This window comes from Candoia aspera, chromosome 1 (assembly GCF_035149785.1).
Source record: "Candoia aspera isolate rCanAsp1 chromosome 1, rCanAsp1.hap2, whole genome shotgun sequence".
In the NCBI taxonomy this organism is placed as follows: Eukaryota; Metazoa; Chordata; class Lepidosauria; order Squamata; family Boidae; genus Candoia; species Candoia aspera.
This window is the reverse complement of record NC_086153.1, coordinates 277959589-277980883: the sequence shown is the minus strand read 5'-3', so window position 1 is coordinate 277980883 and position 21295 is coordinate 277959589. Positions and strand designations below refer to the sequence as shown.

At 41.9% G+C, this 21295-nt stretch overlaps 1 protein-coding gene across 2 annotated transcripts in view; it reads right to left on the bottom strand.

The window, feature by feature from the left end:
• The window catches only part of PAPLN (papilin, proteoglycan like sulfated glycoprotein), a 102519-nt gene that overhangs the window by 6950 nt on the left and 74274 nt on the right, over positions 1-21295 (bottom strand). For both annotated transcript variants that reach the window (XM_063289861.1, XM_063289862.1), the window contains 9 exons: positions 20609-20765; positions 18944-19030; positions 12697-12961; positions 12492-12606; positions 9595-9724; positions 7786-8485; positions 6663-6800; positions 6186-6310; positions 5707-5845 (listed from right to left, as the gene is read on the bottom strand). In XM_063289861.1, the coding sequence (XP_063145931.1) occupies positions 5707-5845; positions 6186-6310; positions 6663-6800; positions 7786-8485; positions 9595-9724; positions 12492-12606; positions 12697-12961; positions 18944-19030; positions 20609-20765 (1856 nt within the window). The remainder of the gene's footprint in view (positions 1-5706; positions 5846-6185; positions 6311-6662; positions 6801-7785; positions 8486-9594; positions 9725-12491; positions 12607-12696; positions 12962-18943; positions 19031-20608; positions 20766-21295) is intronic.

Below are 21295 nucleotides of genomic sequence, written 5' to 3'. Positions count from 1 at the left end.
AGTGACACCTGGAACACAAGTGGAGAACAACGAAGAGTGAATCTGCTGAGCATGAGTACGTGCCCAAGCATGTGTTTACTCTGTGGTGACAAGGGAGGCAAAGCGATCTTCTTCTCTCTCACTGGGTTGGCAGGTTATCCAGCAGCCCCTTTTTGTGTGGCTTTTGGGTAAGAGCTGCCCTGTAGAATTGCCACCTGACTGCTATAAGCAGTTAGTACAACATTTTGCTGGTAAAGTCACTTGGATTTTCTCAAGTCTGGACTCCACTTGGATAGGTATTGTGCGGTGACTGTGGCATCATCTTGCTGTGTTGCCTGAGATTCTTTTTGGCCTGTAACTTCTGTAGATGTGGATAGGGTGGTCTCTATGAAGTCCTCAACTACCTGCAAGCTGGATCTTTGCCCCTCCTGGCTCCTTTGGGCAGCTGGAGAGAGGTAGTTCCCTGGATCCAAGAGGTGGTAAATGCTTTGTTGTGGGAGGAGATGATGCCAGCAACTCTTAAAGAGGAGGTGGCGTATCCCTTCCTCAAGGGAAGTCCTCTTGGGATCCAGAGTTATTAGAAAATTATTCCCCAGTCTCCAGTTGAGACAGTGGTTTGGGGCCAATTACATAGCATCCTAGAGGAACTGGATTATCTGGATCTTTGTCAGGCAGGGTTTAAGAATTGGTTTGGGGCACAGCAGCATTAGTCACTCTACTGGATGACCTTTGTTGAGACCTGGATGGGGGTAGTGAACCTGTCCTGGTCCTTTTAGACTCTCAGCAGCCTTTAATACCATTAATCATAGTATCCTTCTGGACTGTCTGCAAGGGTCATGGTTGGGTGTGTGTGTTGTTTTGCAGTGGTTCTGCTCCTTCCTTAACAAGTGGTTCCAGTTGGTGGTAGGAGAGGAGGGATTGACATGGTGGTTGCTCTTTTGTCGGGTACTGTCAGCCCCACTAATACACCAGACCAGGAAATCAGCTCCATAGGAAGGCTAAAACTTCTTTTAATGAGATTGGCTATAGTAACAGAACCTTGCAAGTCTGCTTGTGCTATACCTCCACCTCTTTCTATGGTCCAGTGATTTAGGGAGCTGTCTGCCTAAGCTGCTTCTGAATGTTTTTTTGTTCTTGATTTTTAAAAAAAGTTTCATCCTTTTTTATCTAGGTAATGGTTCCTGCATAGTTCCATCAAGGTTATGTTCCTTACTCTTTTTTTTATAATAATAATATTAAAGATTTTAAACAGAACAATAAGAGAATACAAACGAAAAAAGGAAAAAAGAAAGGAAAAAAGTGCAAGAAGGCAAATAAAATAAAATAATAGAATAAGAAGAAAAACCCCTCCCCCACAAGAAAGTGATTTTCCACCCTCATCAGGACAAGTATGAATAATTTCATGATCTCTTCACCTCCTCTTAATTAACAAATATAAAACTCTTCATCCCATAGCCCATCTCTTTACATCAGTCAAATCAAACAAGTAACGTCCTCTCCAGTCCAATTATCAGCAAAAAGTTCAGAGCTCTAAAATATTAACATTAATTAACATATATAAAACTCAACATTCCACATCTCAATCTTAATTGGAAGCAAAATCCCAATTAAAAGGCATAAAATGGTCCCAATATCCTAATGTAAACAAAATAAAAACCAAATTTAACATGACAAAAAGAGACCATCACTCCTTTAGGAAAAAAACAAGCTCCCGTATACAACATTTTTCCCATTCCAAAGCCAACAATTCCAAAGAAAATCACCCCAAATAGCAATTTATCCCATTCAAATAAACATTCCATGTCATAACTCTACAGTGAGATACAAAGACAGTTTAAGTACTAAAATTAGGATACATAAAGTAGCTATAGGGGAAAGAACTTAAACACCTTATTAAATGTAAACAAATGCAGTATACCACATCATATATCATCATATATCATATATTTGCTGAGATACCAACAAATCCAAAAAGAATCACCCAAAATAACAATGTATCCCATTTTATCCCTGGTCAAATAAACCAACTTCGTATTCCTTTTTTTCCTATGCAAAACAATTTTTCTCTGTAATCCATTCAGACGGTTATTGATCCTTATTACAGATTTCTTCAGTGCTTTAAGTGATCTCTTTTGTGAATCCAACAAAAAGAAATAATTCCAATTGTTGTCTGGGATTGTCATTTTTATTTCCTTCTTAATTTTTAAAGCCTTATCCAGTTTTCTCTTTATATCTGATGACAAGTTCTTATTCAAACTCTCATTCATGTTTTTTCTGGGGTAAATTTTGCTGCATATCTTGTTCTGTAATATCTTCTTCTGGAAACAGACTGTTCCCAAAAAACACAACATAGCTGACGTAATTGATTCGAAGTCCCAACATGGCTCCTGGTGCAGATCCTCAAAGATATCTCTGAATGCCATTATAAGTTGCTTGTCTTATTATGTCTCCAATATGAAAAACAGTTTTTCTTTCCCACAAGGATGCATTTATTCTTTAAAAATAATTTCAAAGTCTTAATATTCAAAATCCAATATTCCAACGTTTTCTGAGCCCTTAATTCATTTAAAACTTTCTGCAGCCAAAACCTTGTCTTGCTTTTTGTTTATTTTAAATTATTAAAGATTATAAAAATAAATCTTTGTATTTTTGTATTAAGGATTGAAGGCACACTCTGGGTGTTTCTAGCCTTGTCACTTTGAAGATGTCTAACTTCTTTGAAGCAGTTAATAGGCAATTTCTGAAAGTAGTTAGCAAGGGAAGGGTGCGAACTTAGTGTCCTTCGAGAAAGCTCCGTTTGTGGCTGGAACAATTATGGTGAATTCGCTCATCTCCCGCTTTTCCCACCTTCCAGAGATCACTGTCTTGCGATCTATTCGTGAGGAGCAACCTAAGGAGAAACAGCTTGGGCAATCTCGCATCCTCTTTTTGTCTTTGTCTACTCGTTTGTTTCCTTATTCTTGCCCACAAACATCGGCTCTGCTTTCTGTGGAGCTCTCTTCAGTCTGCCATCTTCCCCTGGAAGCCCTAATCTTCCCTACTTTCTACAGGTACTGCAGGGTCAGTTCTCTTCCTGTTATTTAAGAACTACATGAAGCCACATGGAGGGGGCCATCCAGTGGATTGAGGTCTGTTATTACCTTATGTTTCTGATATCTAGTTTTACATTGCAAGTCCAGATCACACTGGAAATGTTGTCAAAGTCTTGGCCCAGTGCTTGGCGGCTTTGAGGGTCTGCATGGGAGAGAACAGGCTAAAACTGAATGCTAGCAAGATGGAACTACTGTTCGTACATCAGGGCTCTTCTTCACTCTTGGTGATGACTCTCAGTGGGCTTGCACTACCCTTGAAAGAGCAGGTTTGCGACTTGAGGGTGCTTCTGGACTTGTGACTCCTACTGGACCAGCAGGTAGAAACCTTGGCCAGATAAGCCTTTGCCCAGCTGGTGCACTAGTTGCAGCCTTATCTGAGACATGAGGACTTTGCTAAGGTGATTCATGCCCTCATCACCATCCATGTAGATTACTGCAACAGGTTTTATATGGGGCTTTAAAAACTAACCAGAATTTTCAATTATACAAAATGCAGCAGCAAGTGCTCACCAACAGTTGTAGGTGGGAATACATTGCATCTGACTTCGGGCTCTGCATTGGCTCCATATTAGCTTCAAGTGCAATTTAAAGTGCTGATTTTAACCTAGAGAGTCATTTATGATTTGGCTCCAAGTTACTTGCAGGACTGCACTCTCCACTGGAGTCGCCCTGACCAATTCAACTGGGTAGGAGAAGGAACTGGTGGTTCCCCATTTTCAGGAAGTCAGGGGGGCCAAAGCTGGAAGTGTTGTTTTTCCTCCTAGTGGAGGTTAGATTAACCCTGACATTATCTGCCTTTCAGAAGAAGCTGAAAATGGGGTATACATTTGGTAAAATAAATGCATCTGTATAACATAATTGAACTCCTTCCCTTCTCTCCTGGGATGTGCTGCTGCATATGCCTTTCGTCTTGATTTGAGCATAAATGGACTATTGCAGAGATTCCTCTTCAGCCAGTATGCAGCTCTCTCTTAGCACTTTACAAAATGCAGGCTCATATAAACACATCCCCCTTTACTGTTCCCTTGGCTACAGGCCCGGAGAATGCCGCTAGCCACAAGAATCCCATGTAACGGAATGTTCTCTTTATAACTTATCTGGCTGTAAGTGATGCTTTCTGTAAGAATGTTAACAAAATGGTTCTGTTTTATCGTGCAGCTATCTGGGGACCTCCACCAGCCAGTTAATCCAGACACAGTAGGTTAGGAGGTTCATTCATATACTGTAAGCCAAGAATAAAAAAAGTGAATGCTTATGACACATGACTGCAAAACCAAATGACTCCCACTCCCTTTGATAATGTCCGGTGTATGCGCTCTAGTTTTTGACAGGAGGATTATTTCCAACTGGTGAGGCTAGTAGCAATAGCTAGAGGTGGATGGAACCGAGGTACATGACTAGAACTGGGAATGAGAGATTACCTATTCTAGTTTTACATTTTATTCTGGGCAGGTTTCTTTGCAGAAGATGGAGTGATAGTTACTGCTATCACTGAAACTATGTACTAATGTTCAACCCTACTGCCATAAGGTAAAGGTAAAGGTTTCCCTTGACATTAAGTCCAGTCGTGTCCGACTCCAGGGGGCGGTGCTCATCTCCATTTCAAAGCCAAAGAGCCGGCGTTTGTCCGTAGACACTTCCGTGGTCATGTGGCCAGCATGACTACACAGAACGCCGTTACCTGCCCGCCGAAGCGGTACCTATTAATCTACTCACATTGGCATGTTTTCGAACTGCTAGGTTGGCAGGAGCTGGGACTAGCAACGGGAGCTCACCCCATCACACGGATTCGAACCGCCAACCTTCCGATCGGCAAGCTCAGCAGCTCGACAGTTTAACCCGCAGCACCACCGCGTCCCTGCCATACTGAGCCATTAAAAAAAAAGACTTGAGTTGCTAAAGATTCAAAGTCTTCTATTTCATCCCCTATCCCACCACAACATTTCTCACTTCCTTATTAGTGTAGCAACATCCTAGAACGTGACTCACAGTTATTATAATGAGATGGTACCCACCTACACAAAACAAGCAATTTTGAGCTGATGCTTGTGAACCTGGATTGCAAACAGGCCACTGAGTTTTATTACAAAATTGTCCAGGGATCAGTGAAAATAAGCTATTTAAATAATCACTTGTCTGTATGAGAAACCTTGTTTTGCTAGGACCTGTTTCCTAGCAGATATTATTTTATTTTTATAGTGAATATTTATGTAAGACAATAATTACTTAATTATTGTTTCCTTCTAACTGTAAGATACTTGAGGGGCCAAGCAAAATGCAGAAAACTGCCTAAGGCATAAAATGATTTCATTAAAACACTTTGATATCAATAGTTACTTAAATTAAGTCCCACAGATTCTTTCACAGTTGCCCGATCAGGCCCAACCAGTCAGAAGAAAGAAAGAACCTCTAAGTAAAACTAGGTTAGGGTTGCTCCAGATTCTGTGTGGTACGGTAGGTGCGAAGAAAATGCAGAACTGATTTCTAAGCATTAAAATTAGATACAATAGCTCTATGATTAAATAGCCCGCTCTTATCTGATCAGCTTCCAAATGCATCTCTAAAAAGCACACAGTACTGAGGGGCCAGCACAATGTGCGGAACATGAGCTGGTTTGGGAAACTGAAAGATGTACCTGTAAGTTATTTGAGGATGCAGAGAAGAAGCACGTGACCACCCATCATTAGCCCTCATGCCAAAGAGACTGTGCTGGTGATTTTGATCATGAGTAAGTTGATGCCTTCTTCCCTGGGTGAGAGTAGATTGAGGCATTTCTGTACAAAGAGACAGAACAAAGAAGCCTTCAAGACTTGACTGTTTCAGTGAGCTTTTGGAGCTGACGGGAGGGATGGTTCCTTCCAGTGTTCGTTTGGCTATGGGATTTTCCTGGTGCTAAGATAGAGAAGAGCTTTCCAAGGATTGGAACCACAGAGCAAGAAAATGATTCCCTGGCTAAAGATAGCTTATGTTCTGCAGTCTGAGGCAATTTGGAATGATATCCCACAAAAGGATATTATTTTCCATTGGTGAAAAAAGAATCGTAGAATGACCTGCTGGCTACATCAAGACAGTTTCTTGCTTTATGGCCATTTTGACTAACAAAGAACAAGTAACCTTTGATCCGCAACTCAATCTGTCTGTGTTCCATCCTCCCATTTGAAATTATGCACATGTAGGTCCCGGCATCCTCGGTCTTGAGCTGGCTAATCACCAAGGAGTTGTCAGACTGGTAGGTATGCCTACAGGGGAAGAAAATGAAAGGACCGTCAAACAGTACGATAGGCTGAAAATCGCACCAACTATGCAGTCAGTGTCAAATACATATTAATAGTAATTACTCTGATCAGTTATTGGAATAAGAGCAAGTGGGCAATGCTAATGATGAATGGCTGGCCAAGATTTTTACTGGTTAGGAACTTTGTGAGAACAGTGAAGTAACGCAGCAATGGAAACTTGCATGTAAACCTCACTGAAGTTCATAACGTGAACAGAGACCATAGATTTAGAAACGGACAAATTTCAAATGCAAAAATTATGACCTCAGACTTCCGTTCATATAGTGTGTGGGGTGGATCCAGGGGTTAGACCTACCTATCAGATGAGACCGGCTGTCCATCTTTCTGCCATTCAACTCTAGACAAGTGGGAATTGCCTGTCTTACAGAGAAGACGAATGCTTTGTCCTAAGCCTGCCTCCACTGCAGAAGACTCTGATCCATCCAAGAGGATCCTGAAAGATAGGCAGCAGTTTTCCCCAAAATGGGTATGCATAGAGATGGTAAAAACAGAAAATTCTAACAATTGTCAAAACTTTTCTGCAAGCCCAACTAATCATTTACAATGCCATTTACCTAAATTTATTTAGAAGTGTGTCTAAATCAAACTGCCATATTCAAATACTTAGAATGTAGAGCAGTTGTAGCTTCCTAGTTAACTTGATATTGCTCAAAACTGTCCAAGAAAAAAATGCGATTCTCCATAGGTTTAGAACAAAGATTGAGACAAGATTTTGCATCATAGATTAATTCACAGGACTCAAGAAAGATCACCTTGTTTCTGTATTTGCATGTCACATTAAGCCCTAATTTTGCCCAGTAGCAAATGAGTGGCATGCTACTGCGTGCTGCTTAGATCAGGCCCACCGGTGTTCTCTGCAAGCAGGGTCAGATAAAAAATGATAGATGGCTCCACTTGTGGTATGTTTAGTGCATTTTGCAAACCAGGGACATTGATCTATTCTTCCTGGAATGTGCAAAAGTTCCCATAACATATAGCCCCTCCGGTTTCTTAGTTGCACCTTTTTTCAGGGAAACCCAGCAGGCAAGATCTACTAGTGCATGCACCTGCACTCTGTTCCTTTGCTCCTAAGCACAATGATGGCTTAACCTTACATCAATCACTATATGCTCTTACATGTTGCTTATTCACATTATGTGTCATGTATCCTTGTGTCAGGATCCTCCAGAACAAAGCTAAGGAATGCAGAGAGTGGTGCAAAGGGAAGAAGAGGAAAGGAGAAGTCCTTTTGTAACTTGGGTGTCATCCATAAACATGAACACTATTAAGGGGAAATCATCATGGTAATAGACAACATTTTGGCATGAAGGAATTCTGGTAGCAGGGTTAGATAGGAACTTGTATGAAGCATGGTTCTAAAAAGTTAGCAAGATATGCTCAACATTTGTCTGGGAAACCATGCTAACACAAATATGTACCTGTTCAGAGAATATTGAAAAGTAGAATCTGGTGGAGTTTGATACCCAAATCTTTTCTCTGTTAATCCATCTACTCCAGATTCCCTCCTCCACTCTTCACGCTCATGTTGAATGGTCTGACCATTCACAGTCAGCTGCTTTTCAGAGTGTCCAGAAATCAAAGTCTCTCTCAAACCATGCAAATGATCTGCTGGGTCCCTTCTTTCCTCAAGAGTTCTTGCGTGATGAGAATTTTCTGGCTGGCTCTCTAGTATGCTAGTTCCTTGCTCAGACTCAGATAAGCCATCTTTGGTCATGGTCCTCATCCAGCCTCTCTCACTATGATGTAATGCTGCTGAGTGAGTGTCTGAGCCAGCTTGACTGGGGAAAGTCCTACCACCGTCACCTTCATTTCCTGTTCTGTGACTGATGGTTCTTCCAGATTGTTGTGGCTTTTTGTCTATGTTCCCTTCTTGCAGTTGAGAACTAGAATGAATGTTAGGAATTGCAACATGGTGGTGAAGACTCACATGGCTTCTTCCCGTTGATCCATGGCATGTTTTCATGCAGTCTTCTTCAGAAGCAAAGTTGTTTTTATTCCCATGGCAGCTTCCATACCAAAAGCGATTGCATTTTCCAACATCACTTACAAAATACCAACGGGTTGTCCAATCTGTGCAGGGACCATGGGCGCTGGGTAACAGGCACTGGACAGGATAAGCTAGCAGGAAAGGTCAGAAGAGAAGTGGTCTTTATATATAAGTTGATACATATGTATTGTGCTGATCACATCCCTTGCTCCCAATCACTATTTATAGTAACAAGCTTGTAGATCAAACACTATAGCGAGTAGTCAGACTTAAAGCTATTTCATACTGTCAATTTCTTTGGCTTCCTATATTACATTTTTTTCCTGTACTCTGCATGAAGCTGCTTCCCCTAAAGCAGTATTTCCTGACCTTGGCGATTCCCAGGTGTGTGGACTTCAAATCCCAGAATTCCACAGCTAGCATTTCCATTTATGAGAATTCCAGGCGTTGAAGTTCACACACCCGGAAGTTGCCAAGGCTGGGAAACACTACCCTAAAGGGAATTGTTGCCCAGACTGAAGAAGCTGCTTGGAGAAGCAGCAAAATGTTTCTACCAAAAAGAAAGAAATCCAGTTGCCATGACTCAACCTACAGACAATTCCACTTGGATGACTGAGAATCTTCACTGACAAAAGCACAAAAGGTTTTTCTATGCAAGAAATATAGTCAACAGAATTCAGACATAAGGATACATCTATTTCAGATCTATATTGAATTCTGACAGATTTTTTTTTAATTAAAAATTTAAAAATCAGATTTTGGATTACATTGTATATAGGTAGTCCGCATTCAGCAACCACTTGTTCGGCGACCATTTGAAGTTACAACAGCACTGAACGAGGGGACTTATGACTGTTCCTCATAGTTGTGGCTGTTGCAGTTCCTTGTGGTCATGTGATCGCCATTTGCGACCTTCACTGCCAGTTTCCAACAAGCAAAGTCAATGGGGAAGCCAGCAGGACGTCGCAAATGGTGGTCACATGACCGTGGGATGCTGTGACTGTGCAGGATTCGCCTAATGATGGCAACTGAAACTTCTGCAACTGCGTCATAAGTTGATGCAGTCATGTGATGTGCTTTATGACCATGTTGCTTAATGATAGAGTTGCCGGTCCCAATTACCATAGTTAAGTGAGGACTATCTGTATATATAAAACCACCAAAATGGTTCCATTGGTTGCTGCCATTTTGCTAGAAAGTACTAGGTGAACCCGGTTTTCAAAATCCAAGTGTCACTTACATTGGGTGAGTCTTGTGGGACATCCTTCCCCTTGAGGCCCTAAAGCAGAGGCAATGTTGTCATAGCAACAACCATACGTAGAACCTCGGCATTCCTCTGTTGGCACCTGCTGGGCCAAAACTTGGCTTGCCTTAGATAAAACCAGATGTTACTCAGATTATACCATTCAATAGTGTTTATGAAGTAGCGCATTCAACTGAATCAATCCCAGAAACAATAATTTAGTTACATTTTTCCTTATAGAATAAAATGTCAACAAGAGAAGATACACTGCTAATTTTAATGTGAGGGATGGAAATAGCCCTTTAGACACTGTGAATGAGAGCAAAACACTTCATGATATTTTCCTCTATCTTGGAGAGAACCTGGAGGAATTGTGTGTAGAAATTGAAAAATCATAGAATTCTGGAGTTGGAAGGAACCATGAGGATCATCTAGTCCAACGCTCTGCAATGTGCAGGAATACCAATTAAATCGTTCTTGAGAGGTAGCTGTCCAGCCTCTTCTGGAAATCTCCAGATATGGCAAACCTGCAATCTCTGATTTAAGCAATAACTAAGTAGCTGCAACCTGTATCCATTACTTCTGGTCCTAGTTTCTGTAGCAGTGGAAAACAGTTCCTGGCCATCTTCCCTATGACTAAATTTAATGTACCTGAATGTTGATATTCTGCCTCTCCCAGCCTTTTTTTTCTCCAGCCTGGATATCCCACGTCACTTCAACCTATCCTCATAGCACACTCACCCAGGCATTTGTTCATTTTTAATTTACCGATAAGGCATATGACTTCAGCTCTTAATGCTTCTATTTGCCTCACTTTTTAAATCAACAACTCTACAGTCACAAAATAATTTCACAGGCTACCCTAATGACATGCCAAAGCCACCCCGCAAAACAAAACAGCGTTACCATTTTTGTCCCAAGCGAGTAGGCTTTAACAGTCTGATTGTTTTGATGAGGATGCTGATATGTAGAACTAAATAGAGATATCCACTCACTCCATACCCTATTAACTCAATATTCCTCAAAAGAGCAAGATTTCTGGGTCTGAGCCTGCAGCTGCTGAGGAAAGCTTCAGTCTGCTTCTCAGAACACCCTGTCAGTATATCCATGGGCTCTGAGCCCATCCACTTTGTCAAGTCAAAAGAAGTATGTTACACTAGATAATTAGGTGTTGCAAACCCAATCCTCAGACACTAGAGAGATATGTACTCCTTTTAATACTTAACAAAACAGCTGGGAAGGGATTTGAACGTGGCCACCAGGGAATGGCCCAGCATTTTTGGTAGCAAGGGCTGAGGGAAGGTGACATGAAAGAAAATAGTAGCTCCAGGGTCCCATATACACATAGAGGTAGGCTTCATGGCTGCGATGCCCAAAGGCACAGTGAGGCACACTCATGAGTCCTGAGTCCAACAGATGCTACCATTTAGTGGCTATTTATCTGGCCAAGACTCTGACTGATAGGAAAATGATTCTTATTACTTTTGTTGGTGCTTTGGGGACCATAGAGCTCCCGGGGGGGTTAAATGTTTGCCATCAATTTTAGGGAAATATTTATGAAACTATTCAAATATTCTCATGACCTGTGGGTGGCACAGACCTTCTAGAGACATCAGAGTTTGTTTGCTTATCTGTTAGGTTTATATCCCATCTTTCGTACAGACCCTCAAGGCAGTGAACATAGCACTCCCTCCTCCTATTTTTCCCCAAACAAAATCCCTGAGAGGTAGATTGGGCTCAGTGAGAGTAATCCAATGAACTCCCATGAGTGAGGGTTGACTAGAGTCTGAGCATACCAGTCCAACACCTTAACCACAAGACCACAGTGATGCTCAACTTGAGTCTAGATTGGACAGGGGAATTTGCAGTTCAATGCTTGATAATGCCATGTTTTCACTTAACAGCTTTCTGGTAAGCTTCCTTTCTTCCAACCTTCTGTGTAATAAAGGGCTGTAACTGATGTCCCCAAATCAACAGCTGTGATGATAACCAATCCATAATATGTAAAGTGTTCTGGATGCAATAGTGTATATAGGTTAAGTGTTATGATTCCTTCTGCTCCTTATGTGAGCCAACTTCATTGAAACGGTAATGTCTCAAAGCCACCACTTAGAGCAAAGAACATCTCTAGATCACAGGTAGACAACTCAGTGACTTCAAGATACTTTGAATCAACTCCCATCAGCCCCCAACCACATTGCAAATGGCAAGGGATTGTGGAAGCTGTATTCCAAAACGTATAGAGGATAACAAATTGCTTGCTCTAGATTACAGGAAGGATATCATTTGATACTTCCACACAGCCTCCAAACTATCACAATGGTACTAATTCTACCCCATGAGTGACCTCATAGCCTAGCTGCTGAGGATCTTCTGAAATTGGCCAATGTCCTCACTTTCTCTTCCCCAACTGGCCAGTGGCAGAGTACAAAACCGGCATTCCATCCTGTACTCTGCTCTTCACCTTTATTGCCCTCTCCTGTTTGGTAAGGAAAAAAAAAACCACATATGGCCACTATGCAGGACAGCAACAGAGCTGCACCTTGGATCGATTGGAAAGGATGCAAAGAGGAGAAAGACACAAAGGCACCTTGACACTTTGGTTTCAAGGGGGAGGGAAGGGGAAACCTGAATGCTCAGCACGAGGGCAAATGGAGGTTCTTGCCTTGGGTAATCACCCTCCTTAGCTTTTCTTCTGGAGTAGCAGATGAGCTGGTGAACTTTTGAGCTTAATTCAGTTTGCAAATATCTATGGAAGCCCCAGAGTTATCAAGAAGTCACAGGGTTGCAGCACTGATCATGGCTGAATGCAGCCCTTCTATATGGAATAGCCAAGATAACTCTATTCCAGCGTGTCACCTAGAACTTCTAGTTCTTAAATTTCCATCACTTACAGTTGGAGTGGGAGCAACAGGATTTCTGTTCACGTAAACATCACTGTGATATTGTGTGCACCCTTCTTGGTTAGGTCCATGGGAAAGTGATATTCCATCAGGGCAGCACCCATACCTAGGCAATGGGAAAAAACAACAACATGTTCAAAGCAACCCAATATATCAGCTGTGGCTGCAACTTAGTCCTTTAATGAGCTAGTCCTACCTGCTCAGATGGCAAGAGTCAAGTGGGCAACCTTGGCCAAAGGGACCTGCTGCGGCAGTATGACCATCTGAACAACAGCCATGAGGAGTGTGGTTGCAGTCCTGAACATCACCACCACCATTTTGATAAGAACTGGAGTGACGGGACACAGAGGGGCCTGAGTAAGATTCCCATCGAAGAGGTAAGAAGTTGGAGCTATGACTCTCATTTGGCTGGAACTGGCGACGAGTAGAGCTAGCCTGAGTTATTCTTTCATGTCTAGAAACTGAAAAACATAGAAGAAGGATGCAAAGTCCTTTGCACTTTTCACTCTTTCTTTTTATTCTTTTTTTTTAGTTTGGATTAGATTTTGCTATTGTAATTTCAATTATATATCTATATCTATCTGCATATATGTGTGTGTGTGTGTGTACTGAAAAACATAATGTAATGTTATATAGTCTGTAATCATGTTTAATTAGGGCAAACTCTTGCTAGGGGTGTTGTATCATAAGGTAGTGGTAAGATCTACACACAGGTTACACAGACGTTTCACTATGTTCTTTTACCCCAATATCCCCACATTACATTAACCTACCCTCCACCCACCACATTCTTGCTTACCTGACATAGATCACCTGTACTTACAAGTCTGGCCACTTGGTGTAGCACTCAATCATAATATATTAAATAAATTACTTAAATAAGTAATCTACTACAATAATAATGCAAACTCTGGGAACCATGCATTCCCAAATCAGAATAATTACCTCTACTATAAAAAAGGCATAAATTTTGGTGACCACTCCATGCATCTGATAAAGTGAGCTGTAACTCATGAAAACCTATGCCTTTTCACAAAATTGTTTAGTCTGATAAGGTGCTACCAGACTCCTCCTGATTTTTGGCTACCATAGACTAACATAGCTCTTCTCCTACAGTATCAATTTCTGAAGAAACCTGGGTCTTTCAATTTGGCAGTGAAATAAAACTACCCTACTTAAAATAGCTTCAGCAAAGGATCGTTACCTTGTCGTGGTGCTGGAGCTTGAGCACCTCAATGATGCCATGAGCTAAACCGTGAAGGGCCACCCAAGACGGGAAGGTCATGACAGAGAGGTCAGACTAAATGCGATCCCTGGGGAAGGTAATGGCAACCCACCTCAGTATTCTTGCCGTGAAAACTAAATGGATCAGTACAACCAGAGATATGTCGGTATACCATCGGAAGATGAGACCCCCAGGTCGGAAGATGGTCAAAATGCTACTGGGGAGGAACAGAGGATGAGCTCAACTAGCCCCAGACGTGATGACGCAGCTAGCTCAAAGCCGAAAGGACGGCTAGCGGCCGACGGTGCTGGTGGTGAACGGCGAATCCGATGTTCTAAGGATCAACACACCATCGGAACCTGGAATGTAAGATCTATGAGCCAGGGCAAATTGGATGTGGTTATTGGTGAGATGTCAAGATTAAAGATAGACATTCTGGGTGTCAGTGAACTGAAATGGACTGGAATGGGCCACTTCACATCAAATGACCACCAGATCTACTACTGCGGACAAGAGGACCACAGAAGAAATGGAGTAGCCTTCATAATTAATAGTAAAGTGGCTAAAGCAGTGCTTGGATACAACCCAAAAAATGATAGAATGATCTCAATTCGAATTCAGGGCAAGCCATCTAACATCACAGTGATCCAAATATACGCCCCAACCACAAATGCTGAAGAAGCTGAAGTAGAGCAGTTCTATGAGGATCTGCAGCACCTACTGGACAACACGCCTAAAAGAGATGTTATTTTCATCACAGGAGACTGGAATGCTAAGGTGGGCAGTCAAATGACACCTCGAATTACAGGTAAGTATGGCCTGGGAGAACAAAACGAAGCAGGACACAGGCTGATAGAATTTTGCCAAGACAATTCACTCTGCATAACAAACACTCTCTTCCAACAACCTAAGAGACGGCTTTATACATGGACTTCACCAGATGGACAACACCGAAATCAGATTGATTACATCCTTTGCAGCCAAAGGTGGCGGACATCTGTACAGTCGGTAAAAACAAGGCCTGGAGCTGACTGTAGTTCAGATCACGAACTTCTTCTTGCACAATTTAGGATCAGACTCAAGAGATTAGGGAAGACCCACAGATCAGCTAGATATGAGCTCACTAATATTCCTAAGGAATATGCAGTGGAGGTGAAGAATAGATTTAAGGGACTGGACTTAGTAGATAGGGTCCCGGAAGAACTCTGGACAGAAGTTGGCAGCATTGTTCAGGAGGCGGCAACAAAATACATCCCAAAGAAAGAGAAAACCAAGAAGGCAAAATGGCTGTCTGCTGAGACACTAGAAGTAGCCCAAGAAAGAAGGAAAGCAAAAGGCAACAGTGATAGGGGGAGATATGCCCAATTAAATGCAAAATTCCAGAGGTTAGCCAGAAGAGATAAGGAATTATTTTTAAACAAGCAATGCGCGGAAGTGGAAGAAGACAATAGAATAGGAAGGACAAGAGACCTCTTCCAGAAAATTAGAAACATTGGAGGTAAATTCCAGGCAAAAATGGGTATGATCAAAAACAAAGATGGCAAGGACCTAACAGAAGAAGAAGAGATCAAGAAAAGGTGGCAAGAATATACAGAAAACCTGTATAGGAAGGATAACAATATCGGGGATAGCTTTGACAGTGTGGTCGGTGAGCTAGAGCCAGACATCCTGAAGAGTGAGGTTGAGTGGGCCTTAAGAAGCATTGCTAATAACAAGGCAATAGGAGACGACGGCATCCCAGCTGAACTGTTCAAAATCTTGCAAGATGATGCTGTCAAGGTAATGCATGCTATATGCCAGCAAATTTGGAAAACACAAGAATGGCCATCAGACTGGAAAAAAATCAACTTATATCCCCATACCAAAAAAGGGAAACACTAAAGAATGTTCAAACTATCGAACAGTGGCACTCATTTCACATGCCAGTAAGGTAATGCTCAAGATCCTGCAAGGTAGACTTCAGCAGTTCATGGAGCGAGAATTGCCAGACGTACAAGCTGGGTTTAGAAAAGGCAGAGGAACTAGAGACCAAATTGCCAATATCCGCTGGATAATGGAAAAAGCCAGGGAGTTTCAGAAAAACATCTATTTCTGTTTTATTGACTATTCTAAAGCCTTTGACTGTGTGGACCATAACAAATTGTGGCAAGTTCTTAGTGGTATGGGGATACCAAGTCATCTTGTATGCCTCCTGAAGAATCTGTATAACGACCAAGTAGCAACAGTAAGAACAGACCACGGAACAACAGACTGGTTTAAGATTGGGAAAGGAGTACGGCAGGGCTGTATACTCTCACCCTACCTATTCAACTTGTATGCAGAACACATTATGCGACAAGCTGGCCTTGAGGAATCCAAGGCTGGAGTTAAAATCTCTGGAAGAAACATTAACAATCTCAGATATGCAGATGATACCACTTTGATGGCTGAAAGCGAAGAGGAACTGAGGAGCCTTATGATGAAGGTGAAAGAAGAAAGTGCAAAAGCTGGTTTGCAGCTAAACCTCAAAAAAACCAAGATTATGGCAACCAGCTTGATTGATAACTGGCAAATAGAGGGAGAAAATGTAGAAGCAGTGAAAGACTTTGTATTCCTAGGTGCAAAGATTACTGCAGATGCTGACTGCAGTCAGGAAATCAGAAGACGCTTAATCCTTGGAAGAAGAGCAATGACAAATCTCGATAAAATAGTTAAGAGCAGAGACATCACACTGACAACAAAGGCCCGCATAGTTAAAGCAATGGTGTTCCCTGTAGTAACATATGGCTGCGAGAGCTGGACCATAAGGAAGGCTGAGCGAAGGAAGATCGATGCTTTTGAACTGTGGTGTTGGAGGAAAATTCTGAGAGTGCCTTGGACTGCAAGAAGATCCAACCAGTCCATCCTCCAGGAAATAAAGCCAGACTGCTCACTTGAGGGAATGATATTAAAGGCAAAACTGAAATACTTTGGCCACATCATGAGACAGGACACCCTGGAGAAGATGCTGATGCTAGGGAGAGTGGAAGGCAAAAGGAAGAGGGGCCGACCAAGGGCAAGATGGATGGATGATATTCTAGAGGTGATGGACTCGTCCCTGGGGGAGCTGGGGGTGTTGACGACCGACAGGAAGCTCTGGCGTGGGCTGGTCCATGAAGTCACGAAGAGTCGGAAGCGACTAAACGAATAAACAACAAAACTTAAAATAGTGATTTTTTGTTTACAAATTCATAAGGATGCATAGCTGAGGATCTTTAGTTGTCCATACATTTAACCTGAAAAGAAACTGAAGGAAATGGAAATGGTCTGGACACTTAGCTAGCAGCCTCCAAGGCAAGATTTCTATTGAGCAAACTCTCTGCTTCATTCACAGAACTTAGGGAGGGGACAGAAAATAATGCCTTTCAATTGTAACCTCTTACATTTTCTCATCATTTCCCCCCTTCACACAGATAAAATCTTCTAAGAGCAAAAATGAGAATAAGCACACAAAGTGTTTGATGGAGGAACTGGTTGCCTGGAAGCATCCAGTCTCTCACTACTTTCTAGGAGCCACGGAAGATTACTTTGCAGCTGTCCAGTGCTACAGCTATCAGACAGACGGAAAATGATAAAGGGAGAGCAGAAGGAATCAGTATCTTGGAGAGAGGATTAGAATCAAGAGAAACGAAGATGCATGCTATTAATTTTTCATACTTACATACTTTCCTGCCCATAATATGGATGGAAAAGTTAACAGGCATGGGAAAAGGAAAGAGAGGGTTAGTTCCACTTTACATTACTGTACAGTAAGTTCCAGCGTATGGATTCCAAACCTGAACACATTAGGGAATATTGTGAGAGAAGGAGAAAGAACAGGTTTATTTCTTCTTCTTCTTTTTCATCTGAAACTCATCCTTCTCCCTTTTCTGGAAATCAGAAAGAGTATTTCAAGCTGGCTGGACCTCTTATCCTAGGGCTAAGTGGCATACAACAACATATTGTGGACAGTCTTCATTTGAATTATGCCCAGTACATACCAGATGTGGAATGAATACAGATTCTTTTCTTATTGTATACTCATTTAAAGCTAAAGAAGATTGAACATGATCAGTTTTCAGAATGTTGTATTCCCTTTGCCTCTTATTTATAGTTTCTTGTTGAATATCACTAGGAGGACACATGAAGCATGGAACTGAAGCAAGAAGTGTAAGCTTGGGTGAAAGTCACAGCAGGGAAAAGCACCTTGGCCATCTTGGCTGATCCTCCCACTCCAAAGCTAAACGGAGGTTGCACTTGATTAGTACTTGGATAGCCAACCACCAGGAAATCCAGAACTGTAGTCTAGCCCAAGAAATACTAATACTATCCCAGAAGAAGACAGTGGCAATTCACTGCCAAATTGTTGCCAAACAAACCAGGTAAGCCAAGAACCGACAAGTGTCTACTGCTTTAGGAGTCAAGGTTGGCTCAATCAAGTCTTTAGGTAAAATTGACATGTTCAGTCAAAGGACAGCAGGATTTCCTGCTTTTCAGGAAACTTGTAAAGTACCAGAAGTTAAAGACCAGGTATGGGTAGGGTAGAATTGCCTGAGAAAGTTCTGGTATCTTTAAGTTAGAAATTGGAAACACTGACAGGCAAGGCTTACCCCATGCCTTCCGTTACACTCTTAAAGGTTTCTTAGGATCTGCTCTGGAAACACTAGCTGTGACATGCAGTTAACAAAGCATTTTAAATTGATCATTCAAGTTCATTGAAGTCTTGAGGCAAGTCCTAAGCTGGATCTCCAGTGAGGTATTAGAACTGGGATCACCAGTGTGTTATCCATAAGCAGCAATCTCTCCCTGAGTGTACTCTAGGCTCCAGCTGATTTGTTGGGTGTCTGTGTGATTGGCATGTCACTGAGACCACCATTTTGTCAATAGGGAGCTCCTTTCTCCCACACAGCCATAAAATGCTCTACAAGTTCCAAGTGTACCCACTGGCCAAAGAGACTGGGTCCCCCTGCCTTAGTGACTAGGGGTGGAAGTTTATCTCGCCATCTTCATAGTCATGCCACCTTTGCTTTCTGACACTGTCACTGAGAAAAGCAGGAAAAAGAAGACAGTGGCAAGTGGGTCAAAAGCTCTTTTCCCACAGAACTAGAGTGTGAGCTGTAAGACTCTCTTTATAAAAAGGAAAGGGGAAAATGCTGAAAAGTTACTCAGAGAAAAACAAAATAACACTGGATGAAGGAAGTCCAGCTTGGCGTTTCCAAACCTTCAGTGCCTTGGTCAGGGTGGTAGCGAGTCAGTAATGTCTGGCGACTGATATTGTATCCTGTGATGTCTTGCATACTGGGAACCTCTGCAAGAATAGAAATACACTATATTATTCTATGTAAAAAATTATCTCTGCTCCCACAAAAAATCAGTTAAAGGAAGCCTTAGGGACATACTTTGTTGTGTAGTGATAAAATTGCACTTCAAAACAGATGGAAATAAAGCTCCATTATAAAACACAAGGGAAAAAGTTCTACAGACTTTAATATCCCAGGTATACAGTGTAAAATATTATTCCTCAAGAAAGGGGCAAAAATTCCAGAAAAGGAAAGTAGGTTGAAACTTAATAGGAAAGTGCAGGAAATTCCCATTTGGTCCTCCAGTACCCCATTAATATCCCCTCCAAAACTCCCAAAGTGTGTGGGGCCAAAATTTGGGATCCCTTCTCCCCCTCGCTTTTTTAGATTGGGGTAAATTTAAGGGATGAAATGAGTTCCTTAATTTTTCTAGATTTTCCTGATCTTACTTGATTTCAATGGCCTTTGATACTATTGATTGTGGTATCTTTCTGGACCACTTCCAAGGGCTGGGAATAGGAGGCAGTATTACTGTGGTGGTTCTTTCCCTTGAGTAGATTCCAAACAGTACTGGTGGGGTAGGGAACTAAGCCCAAGACCGCTGCTTTGCGTAGTTCCCCAGGGTTCAACACTCTGTGCTCTCCTGCAGTATCTACATGAGATACTAGGTGAGGTCATCCAATACATGGGGGTCAGATATCATCAATATGTGGATGTTACTCAGTTGAATATCTCTATCCCTGGCCAATCAGGTGATTTGCTGAGGATCTTCCCTGGTTATTAGGATCTGGATGGGGAGGAACAGGTTTAGGCCCAACCCTAGCAAGATCCATTAGCTATGGATTGAAGGACGCTTTGTTTTCAGGGACTTTCCATTTCTAATTCTTGATGAGAAAGCCAGTTTGGTGTAGTGGTTAAGGCACTAGGCTATAAACTGGGAGACCATGAGTGTTACTCCTACCTTAGACACAAAGCCAGCTGGGTGACCTTGGGCCAGTCCCTCTTTCTCAACCTCTCAATTTGGTTTTAAAGCACCAAATTTTCCAATTTTGCAATATTACCCATTTTATTACTGGACATAATTTGTACAGCCATAATATTTCAGCATTGCTATCTGATTTTGACCTCCAGAATCTGTCAGATAGCCTAGCTTTTGAGAATGATGGTAATGAAAATCTATCCCATCTGGAGGGCACTTGACTGGAGAGGACTGTTTTGTATTTTCTTGCACTCCTGAAAACAATTTAGCGATTCCAATATTTGGCCGGCAAGATCCAACCTACAAAGGCAAAAGCTTGCCAGTTTTTGCTCCAGTTGTACCTCTGCTAACTTCAATTATTCCCTCATGCGTCACCTTATCCCATTTTTTACAAATCAATAATCAAACATAGACATGAAGAATATTTGTCACCAACTCAACATTTCTGTAAAGGACAGATATTTCATAGCAGTAGAATTTAACATGGATATAATGGAAAAGCCTGCTAGTTAAACTATATGTGACAGTGGCATTCCCATCCATTCTAATATCTCAGATGGCTTGGAAGTAGATGCTGAGAATTTGACCATCACCAGTTTGCACTTACGCTGAGGCAGGTAACAAGGCTGTGTGTTGCAGCTCCCAAGCATGGTTGGTATCTGTGGCTGGATGTCTTGGCACATCTCATGGCTGTAGAATTTGGAATCACCATCAGCACAGATGACTTGGCGGGTTCGGATGCCAGAACCGCAGCTTTTTGAGCACTTGATCAAAAAATGGTAAATATTAAAACAATGGGTAATCAGACAGGGAGCAAAGAACCTCCAAAGAGTCAGAGGCCTTGTGGGTCAAGGAACACGTTTGCAAATACTGTTTGGAGGTTTCCCAATCTGGCACCCTCCAGTTTTCCTGCAGCCATTCTGGCTTGGAATCCTGAGAGTTGCCACTCCAACACATCAGAAGTGTGGCGAATCAGGGAAGACTGGTAAAGAAGAAAGACTTAGCAGGAATAGTTATTTCCAGGTCAATTAGTAGAACTGATAAATAGGGCCCAGAGACAGTCCAAAGATTCTGGCAGCAATTGTTCTTAGAGGCAGTTACAACTAAGTCACTTGATAGTTACGTTTCCAGAAGATAAGATAATGTAAGCATCACCATCATATCCCAGAAAGCAACTGTTTAAAATATCTATGCTGCACTTATGGCCTAACTTTGTCCTACTGGCTATTCAGAGTGGTGGCCTCGTTCTTGTGGTTATTTTCATCATCCCAGGAGATCAACAAAAATTGTATGG